Genomic DNA, 12,775 nt, shown 5'->3' on the forward strand with positions numbered 1-12,775 from the left:
CTTGTGTCTCCACATGGCAGAAGGAGCTAGGGAGCTCTCTGGAACCTCCGTTATAAGGCCCTAATCCCATTCACAAGGCCTAATGATTTAAGCACTTCCCAAAGCCACCTACTAATACCCTCTCCTTTGGAGGTTAGGGTTTCAACGTCTGAATTTGGGGGAGGCTGGTGGCAGGGGGTAAATGCACATTCAGACCTTAGCAGCAGTTTCTGAGGCAGATTCAGGCCTTTCCAACTGAATTTTTACACATTCCATTCACCTTTGCTTCTAGAAAAGCATCGCTGTTGTTTTTGTGGAGACCAAGCGGAGCAGCGCTCCATGATAGGACAGGACTCTTTGTCAATATGTTCTAACACTCCACTCTCCTAGGGGTCAAGCAGCATGCCACTTACTCCTTCATGTGTTTCATCTTGGTCCTGGCCACTGTGCTGTTGAATGTTGCTGGTCCCGGGGACATGTCTGGAGCTGTGCTGGTCATGGTCCTTGCGTCTGAAAAATCAATGCACAGGCCTCACTGACTTCATCAGCCCTCCAGCAACTTGGAGGAAACATTCAAGGGCAATCAGAAAACAGAAGTTAATCCACCTTTGCCACTAGGTAATGCTACATTAATTAGAGATGAATTCAATTATGACATGCACATTAAGGAGATTTATTCCTAATGACAAGATTATTTATAGTTTTAATATGCACAAGGAATTCCAGGACTAAGCCTCTCTCCAAAAGGATTATTTAAACAGAACACCATTATTTAGAAGATGGGCTTTATACTAGAAAGCTCGAGGGAAATGCATCTATGGCCAAAGCAGCCTCCGGCAGTCTCTCTCAGCAGGTGTGGTATTTGCTTCGATGACTGAGACAGTTTTTCTAATAAGCTTAGTTTTCCCTTTATCTTAATCCCACACCTGAACATTGCTTTTTTTGCAGCGGAAAGCAAGATGCTGACCGGAGCTGGTGGGCAGTCATCTGCAGCCATGAACTTCAGCAGACTAGAGCAGAAAACCAAAACTGGGTTCAGGAGGTAAAGCGTTGTTAATGAGAGCTGCAGTTAGGAAATCTGCTGAGAAAGCTACAGGTCCTCCCGATATGCCCCGGAGGCTCTTACAAGGCATGTTGGAACTGAAGGCAAAGAAATAGTCCATCAGCTGAAACCACACTACTTCCCACTAAGAAGCTAAGGTGGGCCCCTGAGCCAGGGCTGGGGTCAACCAGAGTTGGATTTGCATGGTCATTCCTGACTGGGATAGAATATTCCTCCTATATTCCTTACATCCCCGACTACGTGCCTCACACTCCATCAGGAGAAGACATTGAACGCTCTGATATTCATTTATAAATTATATCCACGTAGTTGCCCCAGAAGGGACTCGGGCTGTGATACTCCCACTCGTCCCACCTGATCTCTTATAATATGTGACTGTCTGATTTAGGGACCAGATAAGGGACTGAGAGCCAATTCTCATCTCACATATTAGTACAGCTTTCTTCTGATATTTTTAAGTTTAAAAAATTAAATGCAAATTCTAACATTCCTCAGATACACCCTTTTTTTGTACACCCCCCCTTGGAGGACATGTTTTGAACTGTTTGCTCTTATGGACAGCACCGAGATGAACATTTAACTCTTCGTCAGATCTCCTCTCAGCCTCTATCCCTAGATGCAGAATTATCAGATCAACAGGTACGAATTCTATAAAGGGCACATTCACAAATAGTTAAATTAACAACCTGCTCTTCCTGGTACATCACCAGTTACACCCCCACGTTAAGACACAAGTGCCAGTGACTGATTGCTCTCCTTTTGCTCCCTCCTGGAGATTACCCCCCTTCCACATCCTGAGGCCAGACCTGCCTCAGCCTTCCCTGGCATCAGACGGAAGCTTTATTTCAGCTTTTCCCTCCCACCAGCTCTGGCCAGACAGCTGCTTCTCCCCAAGGAAGGCTTCTGTGAGGAGGAGAGATGCATGGGGGGGGGGGGGGGTCATTTCATGTTCTTGTCGGTTGCTTTTTATAATCATCTTTCCTAGATCCTGAAGTTACTAAAACAATAACCACACCATGCCAAGTAAAACGCAAGCTCAAAAACCAGTTCTGCCAAGACTGAAAAGAAGGTGCTGCTTTCCCTTCTCTTCCAGAGAGCTGGCAAGTCCTGAAGACTCATGCAAATAAAGGTCAAAGAAATTTCCAGAAGAGTTGCAGTTTATTTTAATGTGGCCACTCTTCCCCTCAGTAGGGCTCTCAGCACTGATGGGAAAGATGCTAAGCCGTGAACCCAAGAGTAGAGAGCAAGGCAAACAACATTTCAAGCACCGGGGCTGGCAAAGCTTGGTGCTCAGACCAATTCCTTTTTTAGTTTTTCTTCTTGGCCAGGCTTTTTCCTCTCCATCCCACCTTTCACCATGAATAGCAGTTGCTTTATGTCAAAGAAAAGGACAACACATTTAGCAATCATGATGAAAACGACTGGGCTAGAAGCACAGACTTCACCTTATTCAATGAATCCCAGGGTCACTGAATCCCAGAGTGTGTTCTAGACCGCTGCTTCTCAAACTTTAATATGAATCGCCCAGAGCTCCTGTTAAAATGTAAATTCTATCTTGGTATGTGTGGGTAGGACCTGGATTCTGCATTTCTAAGAAGCTTCCAACTGATATCAATGCTGTTGGTCCTGGGGCCACATTTTGATAAGGCTCTAGACTGGCCAGCAACATAATTTGTGAGGCCCAGAACTGAATGACAGTGCAAGGCCCCCTGTTCAAAAACAAGAGAAAAATTGATTTCTTTCTTCTGTTTCTCTGGACTGTCATGGTGTTTTTTTATTGGGCACTTAATATTCTCCCTCAGGAACTGGGATAGATACTCTCAAGGAGGCTGAAGACCTTTGCAGGGGCTCAAGGGCCCCACCCGACCCTGATCCTCCCCTACTGTGCATATGGCCTCATAGGGAATGGAGGGTGGTAGGAGCCGGGTAGTTAGGGAAAGGATGGTAGGGAACCCTTCTCAGGGAGGTGGCTGGAGGCTGCGTATAAGTGAGGTATCAAGTCCCTAGCATAGGTCCCATTGTCCCATCAGACTTCACTCATAAAACACAAATTCAAAAATAAAATTATTAAGAATTTTATTGAACTCCAGGTTCAAGGCCTCTTTCTGAGCCTGGGACACCATGCAACTGCTCTGGTTGCAGGCCCATGAAGCTCTGGTTCTAGATCTCTGCTTTTTCAGATGTAAAAAATAGATGAATCCATGTTGATTTTCTCAAATTAATATTCTCTTTATTAATTTCAACAAAATATCCATAGACTTGGAAGTAGTATGTATGTGTAAGACACATAATATTAGGTGCATTTATGGATTCACAAATTTCCCAGGAGAACTATATACCATCTCCCTTCCCAAGGAGCCTTCAGGCAGGAGTTGGAAGTGGTACCTTCCCATGAGTAAGTCTGCCCCTCACTTTTGCTACACTTCCATCTTTTTTCTAAAGAACAGTGGATCTGACATGAAGCATTGCTTAGACAGCACTCTTCTCCTTTCAGTTTCTAAGACAGAAGAACGTGCACCAACCAGTCATCAAACACAGCTTATACCTATGGTGATTTTTAAAAAGTGGGTATGTGTACATGCAAGGGATAGCCAAGGTAGATTTTTCAAAAAACAAAAAACTCTCTGACTAGTCTATTACATTAGTGGTGAGTTCTGAAGATACCTGACTCGGGTGCATCTCTGTGAAAAGCCCTGTGGCACGTGTTCAGTGGCTCTGACTTTGGTCTCAAACCAGAGAAGAGCAGGGGATCCAATGGCAACCATGTCCTGCTTTCTCCTACCCACTCACTGTGTGGGCTGTGTGTTCCTTAGAAGGGGACTGTGATCCCATTAGAATAAAGGGAGAGTGACTATGGTCATGCCCTTGGAGAATACCACTGTGCTCACAGCTCAAACCACAGGTCAGCATCAAAACACAGCATCCAGACATTTTGAAAAGAAGGTGGTGACAGGAAATGTAACATGGAACAATCTGAGCTCTTGCTTCCTTTCCTGCATCCCCAACACGGCCTTCCCTGGGACAAGGAGGACCTGTGGCACTAGGGAAACACAACTGCAGACAGATGCCACTTGGCAGTTCTGTTGAGTCTCCTTTTGAACCAGCCACACTCTTTCCTCCTGTCATGGAGCCTGGGGTCTATCTCTCTCACATTCTCTTGCCCTCTCCTCTGGGCCCTGTCATGGTCAGCTCTCTGCCATCCTCCTTTCCTTGATCCCATCCTTCCACGGCTCACCCCAGCTTTCTGCCCTAGGTTCCTGTACCTTCTTATCTCAGATGTGGGACTTATATTTCAGTACTTAGGCTTATAGTCTTTTAAAAACTTTATTCCTATACAAATTCATCCCAATTCATCATTAACAACAACAACAGCAACAATAAAGGCTAACCCTTTTTTTAGTAGACAAGCGCCAGGTGCCCGGTGCTAAGCATCTTACCTGTATCATGTCATGTGAGGGTCCTGTGAACTAGGCGTTGAGCTTTGAGACAGTAACTTACCCATGTTCATACAACTGACACAGTATGTAGCTGCACTCGAAACCAGGCCTTGTCTTATTCCACGGTCCTAGATGCTGGCTACCCTACTTGAAACTTCCCAGAATGCATATCCACTCTACGGCAGTCACTGTGCTAGGTGTTGGCCGAGGTGCTATCTGCCAGTTGTGCTTTCTAACACTCGGAATCACAGGGATAAATCTATTCCTCTACTCCCCTAACGCTTTCCCAACTAGTTAGTAAGCTTCCTGATTGCAGAGATTTGTCCTGTTCACCTTATTTTTTTTACTTCTTAAGCCATTTTTCAGTGTACAATTCAATGGCATTAAGTACATGCACCATGGGCAACTATCCCCGCTACATATTTCCAAAACTTCTGCATCACTCCAAACAGAAACCCTATGATCATTAAACAATAATTCCCCCACTTCTCCCCTAAGTCCCTACAAACCTCTAATCACTTTCTGTGTCTGTGAATTTTACCGTTCTAGGTACCTTATATAAATGAAACCACAGCTTACGTGACCTTTTGTATCTGGCTTATTTCACTTATTTTCAAGGTTCAGCAATGCGTGGCATGTATCAACACTTCCTTTCTGCGGGTAAATAATATTCGTTGTATGTATATATCACATCATGTTTATCCATTTATCTGTTGATGGACACTGGAGTTGTTTCCATCTTTTGAGTTTTACGAGTACTGCCGCAATAAACATTGGCATACAAGTATCTGAGTACCCATTTTCTGTCCTTTTGAGAATATATCTAGGAGTAGAATTGCTGGGTCATATGGTAATTCCATATATAGCTGATTGAGGAGCCACCAAACCGTTTTCCACAGCAGCTACACCATTTACCTTCCCACTATTAGTGTGTGAGGGCTCTCCACATCTTTACCAACACTGTTATTTTCTGGTTTTTAAATTATAGCCATCCTAGTGGATGTGAGTGGTATCTCGTGGTGGCTTTAATTTGCATTTCCCTAAAGACTTTTCATGTGGTTATTGGTCATTTATATATCTTCTTTGAAAAAAATATCTATTTAAGTCCTTGGTCCATTTTTAAATTGAGTTGTTTGTATTTCCATGTTAAGTTGTAAAGTGTAATATAGATATTAAACTTTTATCTGATGTGTAATTTGTAAATATTTTATACTCTGTTCATCTTTGTACCTCTAAAGTTCATCTCAGCATAAGACATGTATCATATTAAATTTCTACCTCAGTATTTTATTCTTTTTTGTGGGGGGAGGGTCGATTTTTCACATTTTATTGGCCACAGAAGAGGGGGCCTCTAGGTCACTGGAGGTGCTCACAACTTTTTCAGCTACTCCAAGCTTGGGCCATGGGGGTCCTAGTAGTGGCTAGGCACATTGGATACATTCCCATAATCTCAGAGGGGTACTGGATAGTTGTAGGGCTTGACCTGGTTGGTCATGGTGGTGTATTTGGTGAAAGGGCTGAGGGTGGGCAGAATTCTAGTGAGGCCTCTGACGGTGAAGGACGCAACCAGCAACAGCTCCTTGGCCCAGGCATCCTTGAGGAAGGCAGTGAGTCTTCTGGCCATTTTGGTCACGGTGGTGTCCTACATCTAAGTATTTTATTCTTGATGCTATCATAGGTGGAATTGTTTTCTTAATTTCATCTTTGAAATGTTCATTGCTAGTGTATAGAAATATAACTGGTTTTAGTGTATTGATCTTGTATCCTGCAATCTTGCTTCACTTGTTTATTAGTGCTAATAGTTTTTAGTGGATTTTCTATGTACAAGAGGATGTTATCTACAAATAGAGATAGTTTTATTTCTTTTTTTCCAATCTGGATGCCTTTTATTTCTTCCCCTTGACTAATTTTCCTGGCTAGAACCTCTAGCAGAGTGCTAAATGAAAGAGGTGAATGAAGTCTTTGTCATGTTCCTGATCTTCGGGGGGAAAACATTCGTTCTTACACCATTAGGTATGAATTAGCTGTAGGTGTGTTCAGAGATTTCCTTCATCAGGTTTAGGACGTTCCTCTCTATTCTTTGTTGAGTGTTTGTTTTTTTTTGTTTTTTTTTGGGGGGGGGGGTCAGGAAAGGATGTTGGATTTTGTCAAATGCATTTTCTGCATCTATTGAGATAATTATATCACTTTCGTCCTTTATTCTCTTAATATATTGTATTTCATTAATTGATTTTCTGATGTTAAATGACCTCATATTCTTTGGGTAAATCCCACTTGATCCTCAAGTATAATCCCTTTTTTAGATGTTGCTGGGTTCATTTTAGTAGCATTTTGTTGATGATTCTTGCACATATATTCATGATGGATATCGGCTCATCCTTTTTATTTGTGTGACATCTTGTGATATAGTCTGGTTTTGGTATCAAAGAATGGCCTCAAAAAATAAGTTGGTAAGTGTCCTCTCATATTCCATTTTTTGGAAGAGTTTGTGAAGAATTGGAATTAATACTTTGAATATTTGGCATAATTCACCAGTGAAGCCTTCTAGGCCTGGGCTTTTCTCTACTGGAAGTTTTTAGTTTACTACTTTGATCTACTTGTTAAAGGCCTATTCAGAGTTCTTGCTCTTGACTCAGTTTTGGTAATGTGTTTTTCTAGAAATTTGTCCATTTCCTGTAAGTTACCTAATTTGTTCGCAGTTTGTTGTTCATACTATGCCCCTTAAAATCTATTTCATTTCCTTAAGAGTAGTAGTAATGTCTCCCTTTTCATTTCTGATTCATGAATTTGAGTCTTCTTTCTTATTTTTTTGGACATTATTGGCTAAAGATTTATTAATTGTTTATCTTTTAAGGAATTTTTGATCTTGTTGGTGTTCTCTATGGGTCTTCTAGTCTTAATTTCATTTATTTCCACTCTAGTCTTTATTATTTCCTCCCTTCTGCTTGCTTTGGGTTTAATTTGCTCATTTTCTTATAGTTCCTTAAGGGACGGATTATACTTTAGATGCGCAAAGGTAGGAGTTAAAGGTAATTTAAATAGTAGCCTAGCCATGATCCTTAACCCAGAAATAGCTTGCAATCCACTGGGGAAGACAGGATATCTGTCTAGATAATCACCAGGGTGTCACTTTGTACATATACATAAGACACTATGCTACAAAGAGGGGTATTGAGGGTCTGTGGAAAAATGTACTAGCCGTCAAGTTAGAGGACCACAGTTATTGTTCTAGTTCCATTCTCACCAGCTACATGGCTCTCAGGCCACTTTCCTGAGCCTCAGTTTGCTCACTTTATATTTAAGTGGTTTCACTAGACTGAGGGCCTTCTCTCAATCAGAGCCTTCTATGATCTAGTATAAGACATCTCCCTGGACCTCTTGTGAGGTGGTATTTCCTCGGGAAGGCAACACCAATACTAACAACAACAACAATGCAAAGCAACCAAAAGGATCAAATATTAAGAGGCAAATGGTTGGGACCAACAATAAATTCTCCAGGCACCATAAGACATCAGGCACAATCATCCTGAAGTCATTCCCCACCTGAAATACAGGATGATGAGGATTATAACACTTGATTCTACCCCCTGGGAATGTTTTGACAGTGAGATGAACACAAGAAGATATGATGAGAGAGTAAGTAAGCAACTAGAAGCTGTGTTTCGTGAGAGTGCAGAGCACAGTTCGTAATAGTTAATATTGCTGGGATTCCTCCTACTTCTATGGTCTCTTACCAGCAGAGCTATTTTCCCTGAAGGAGTGACAGCTTGATGACATTTCACCAGCAGAGAGAGATTCTTTTCTCATTTCCTCCAAAATTTCCCTTTACATGTTTACTTTACTTATTTACTCCTCCCAGCTCAGTGCCTAGACAAATGACCTTGATGGTAAAACAAAAACCTGCATTTGCCCTCCCTGCTAAATATCCTGCCACGTGGGTAATAAACTGCTGATGCAGGGACTGCAGGGCTGGATATTTTGGCAAACAAGATCCCCCTTAAGCACCTGGGACATTGCTTACTCAGGAATCCTTGCAGACACTGCCCTTGGTGCATAGTACATACAGAATGTTTCTCTCCTACTCTTTTACTCTCACCTGTCCTGCAAGTGCCTCAGGAATACTCCAGAAACACAGTTACCCTTCTTGGCCCAAGTTATTGCAAAGGCATGTCCTCATGAACCATATTGTTCCTGCTCTTTAGAATGGCACCTGATGGAAGATTTGCCAATGGGCTGACAAACTTCTTCTGTCAAAAGTCAAGTGGTAAATATTTTAGACTTGCAGGCCAAACAATCTCTGTTGCAACTACTCAACTCTGCTGTTGTAGCATGAAAACAGCCATAAGCAAGAGGTAAATAAATAGGCATGGCTGTGTTCTAGTGAAACCTTATTTATAAAAACAGGTATTGGGCCAGATTTTGCCTGTGAGTTGTATGTAGTTTATCAACTCCTGGCCTCAATGATAGAGAAACTTCATGATTCTGGGTTGGAAGTGACTATAGACCTCTTCATGCCAAAATTATTTCATCTTACGGATGGGGAAACTGAGGCCAAGAGAGGTTGTGAGGCTTGCTTGAGGTCACAGAGCTATAAGAAAAGAGGCTGAGTCAGGACTAGAACCATGGCTTCCTGACTGCCAAATGTGTGATCTTTCTAATCCCTCACAGAAGTGACACATCCAGATAAGGACTTTCAAGAGCTGATTTTGAGAAATCAGGAAATTATCAAACAAAACCCCTCCTCCAAAGGTTGAAATTTGGGGAAAACATTACATCTGTCATCTCATCTCTCTACCTCTCCAGATGATGGTTCAGGGCTTATTATGAAGGGCCACGAATGAGTAGGGCATGTGAAGGCCATCCTACTCTGCTCAGAGGCTTATCTGACCCCCATCTTTGTGAACATTTTTCCTTGAGCTTCTCTTGTGACGACAGTGGGTCTCAGGATGTCGATTAAATTGCCTAAGAATCTGCGAAGCAGGCTGCTCTGTCTTCACTATGTTACCTTAACACCACCAACGATTTCAAGAAAGGAGCTATTCCCCAGCTGCCCGGAGCACTGTACACAGCCAGCCTCCAGCTGTGGCCCCTTCTGGACCTGCCTCAGCCATAGAAGGCTGCCTTGCCCAAGAGCATACCCTTCTCATGTGGCCCACATTTAATGACTGACCATAGTAGAGGTAGAAAGCTTGGCCATTTTGGCTCATGCAGACAATTCTGTTAAGTCCAGAACTCCCCATGAGTTTGGGCCAGGATTGTCAGGACAGCATCACTGCACTGTCCTCCCTCTGCCTCACCCTACTTCCTTCCCCTCCTGTCCTCAGGACTCTCCTGAGGGCACTCCCAAATAAGCATCCTGCCCACCCGACTTCATGTCAGAGGCTGCTTCCTGAAGAACTCTCGCCATGACACATGGGTACTGGGTTTGGGGAGAAGTGGGGTATGAGGTGATTGTCTTAGTGACATGAACAAGTTGAGCATTAAACAAAAGTGATAATAAAAATACCGATGTAACCCTTTAGCCCTCCCCTTGAGCAATTCTTTCAGAGTACTATTCCACAGGCACAGGATGGAAGCCACCACCTAGAGAAGTTGTTGCCAACCATGCAGCAGCAGCTGTGCCCAAGCCAAGTGCCCTGAGGAGGCTGGTGAAGAAAGTAGTCAGGAGGAAAGGAGATGGCCCAGGATACAACAACCTCCAGAGGCTCGCAGTCGTAAGGAAGCTGGGGCACACTTAGATGAGCACTGTGAGCTGCCATAGAGTCCTGCCTCTGATGTTTGCTACGTTACAAAACTTCTGTGACTCAGCTTCCTCATCTGGGCAAAAAAACCTGTGCACAAAGCTTCAGTAAGGCTCAAATGCAGTGATACACAGAAAGGTGCTCTGTTGTTGGTAGAGAGACCCAAGATGAATTTCCACTGCCTCCCTTGACCCCACAGCACCCACCATAGTGCCTTGCACAGGACAACTTCCCAATAGCACCCCACTGTCTCCACCAAAATTAAATTAGTTGGGAAAAAGTGGGTCAGCTTGGGAAAGAAAACCTGCTACTCATAGGGGAGATAATAAATACCAGAAGATGGGAAATAAACTTTCTATTTTTACTACATGGTTGTTTCACACAACAAATATTCAGCTGAACGATATGGAAGATTAAAAACAACAGGAGTTCAGGGGTTTGCAAATGCTCATTTCCTTTTGAATGTACCAGAAGAGGCCTCTAAGAATAGAACCTATCAGTACAAAAAAGAAAGAAAGAAAAAAAGAAAGAAAAGAAAAAAAGGAAGGAAAAAAATAGTGTCTGGGTTTTTAAAATAACCAATTAAATGCGGATACAGGTTGAGAAGAGATTTGTGGAAGCCAGATTCCAACTTCTTCAGTTGTGCTTACCCCATGGAGCCAGAAGCCAGTATTTGGGGAGTTTTATTATGCTAAGTTGCCAATATAGAGAATCCTAGCTTTAGAAATAAAATCTGCTTTTTTGTGATGGCAAGTTGGGCTGATTCAAGACTGACTAAAATACTTAAGGTAAATGCATCAGTGCTTCCCTGTTCTTTTAGTAGAAAAGAATCACATAAGTCGTCCGTGTTTATTGCAGACAAATTAGAAAACACAGAAGGGAAAAGCTGCTTAAGAGAATAAGAGAACCATTACTAACACTGTAGTGTTTCCAAATACACACACACACACACACACACACGCATATGTATGTGTGTGTATCAACTACAGCTTTGTACACTTTGTTACTTTATAACACCCTTCATGCCAGTGAATATGTGACTACATCAACATTTTAATAAACTGTAAAGAACTTCTTTGTTCTAGAAGATATACTAGTCCCCATTTCTAGGCATTTATCTTGATTTTAATTTTTCACTATTGTAAGCGACACTGCCATGAAAACCTTTGTATATTTATCCTTACACCCAACTCTATCTCTTTAAAATAAGTTTCTAGACAAAGACTTACTGGGTCAAAAATATTTTGTTCTTTCAGGTTAGTGTAACCTAAACGTTGAAACAAAGTCTTTTTCTGGGTCGTAAATACCACTCTCTTCAGTGGGGTTATAAATATGTTAAAATTGAATGAGGCACCTTTATTAAAAACTTGATTCAATTGATCAAAATTTGTCAAAAATCATCATTTTCTTTAAAAAGCCACAGCTGGAAGTGAGAGCACTCTCTTCCCTGATTTCCTAGCCCAATGGATCTCAAAGTACATTGAGACCAGCAGACCAGACCAGACTGGACCAGCAGCATCAGGATCACCTGGGAATTTGTTTAAAATGCAGACTCTCAAGACCTACCTCAAAGGTTCTGAAGCAGCATCTCCAAGGTAGGGCCCAGCGAGCTGGAGATTTTGATGCTGCCCACTCATCTTCGTTGCTGTTCATTACTTCCTGCCTGCAATTCTAGTCATTTGGTCTAGAGATATTCATACCCCGTAATTACCTGGAAATTCCTTGAAAATATGAAATGTGAATCATATTCCTTTTTGTATCCTACCACAGTTTTGTGCCAGGAAATGCTCACAGTAATTGATTTGTAGTTAAATGCAGCCTTACTCACATTTTCAACTTTTCACATCAATAGCCTGATAGTAGTTCTAAATGAACTAGAAAACTAGAAATGAAACTCCCTCTGCCTTTACACACCTTTACTGACCCAGACAGAAGTGGCCTCAAAAATTAATTGGTGCCCAGGTGGCTCAGTCAGTTAAGTTTCTGCCTTCAGCTCAGGTCATGATCTTGGGGTCCTGGGATGGAGCCTTATGTCAGGCTCCCTGCTCAGCGGGGAGCCTGCTTCTCCCTCTCCCTCTGCCCCTCCCCCCTGCTCATGTGGCTATGCTCCCTCTCTCTCTCTCTCTCTAATAACTAAATAAAATCTTTTTTTAAAAAAGTATATAATTACTGCCAGAAAGAACCACTCAATATTGTCCCTTTCAGAACAAGTAGTCTCTAAAGTTCAAATGGCCAAGTTAATTTGGTCTTTTACTTGGCCCCAGGAGCAGCCACCTGACCCAGGAAAGCACAGCAATGGCCATCTGTGCCACATGCAATCAGACATACCTGAGAGCATTACCGAGCTGCTTCTGGGGCTGAGGTGGATGACAGAGGGTCTGTGTCTCTACCACCTCTTGTCAGGTGAATGGTGTGGAACTGGGGTCCCAACTGAGCACTCAGCTAAGCAGAGCCAGGATCAAGTGTCTTAGTTCTGCAAGCAGGCACTCATTCAATGGAGTTCACCCCAGCTGGCACAGCCATGGCCCTCTATTCAGGACAAGTTCTCACCTTTT

At 42.6% G+C, this 12,775-nt stretch overlaps 1 protein-coding gene and 1 pseudogene across 20 annotated transcripts in view; both read right to left on the bottom strand.

The window, feature by feature from the left end:
• NEK11 (NIMA related kinase 11) overlaps positions 1-12,775 on the bottom strand; it is a 261,482-nt gene that overhangs the window by 53,706 nt on the left and 195,001 nt on the right. For 18 of the 20 annotated variants that reach the window (XM_072792785.1, XM_072792789.1, XM_072792787.1 and 15 more), the window contains one exon: positions 393-489. The exons of the other annotated variants lie outside the window; for them this stretch is intronic. In XM_072792785.1, coding sequence (XP_072648886.1) covers positions 393-489 — 97 coding nt within the window. The remainder of the gene's footprint in view (positions 1-392; positions 490-12,775) is intronic. 20 annotated transcript variants of the gene reach the window in all.
• On the bottom strand, positions 5,849-6,103 carry LOC140614035 (NADH dehydrogenase [ubiquinone] 1 alpha subcomplex subunit 3 pseudogene; annotated as a pseudogene).

Source organism: Canis lupus, chromosome 22 (assembly GCF_048164855.1).
Source record: "Canis lupus baileyi chromosome 22, mCanLup2.hap1, whole genome shotgun sequence".
Lineage (NCBI taxonomy): Eukaryota > Metazoa > Chordata > Mammalia > Carnivora > Canidae > Canis > Canis lupus.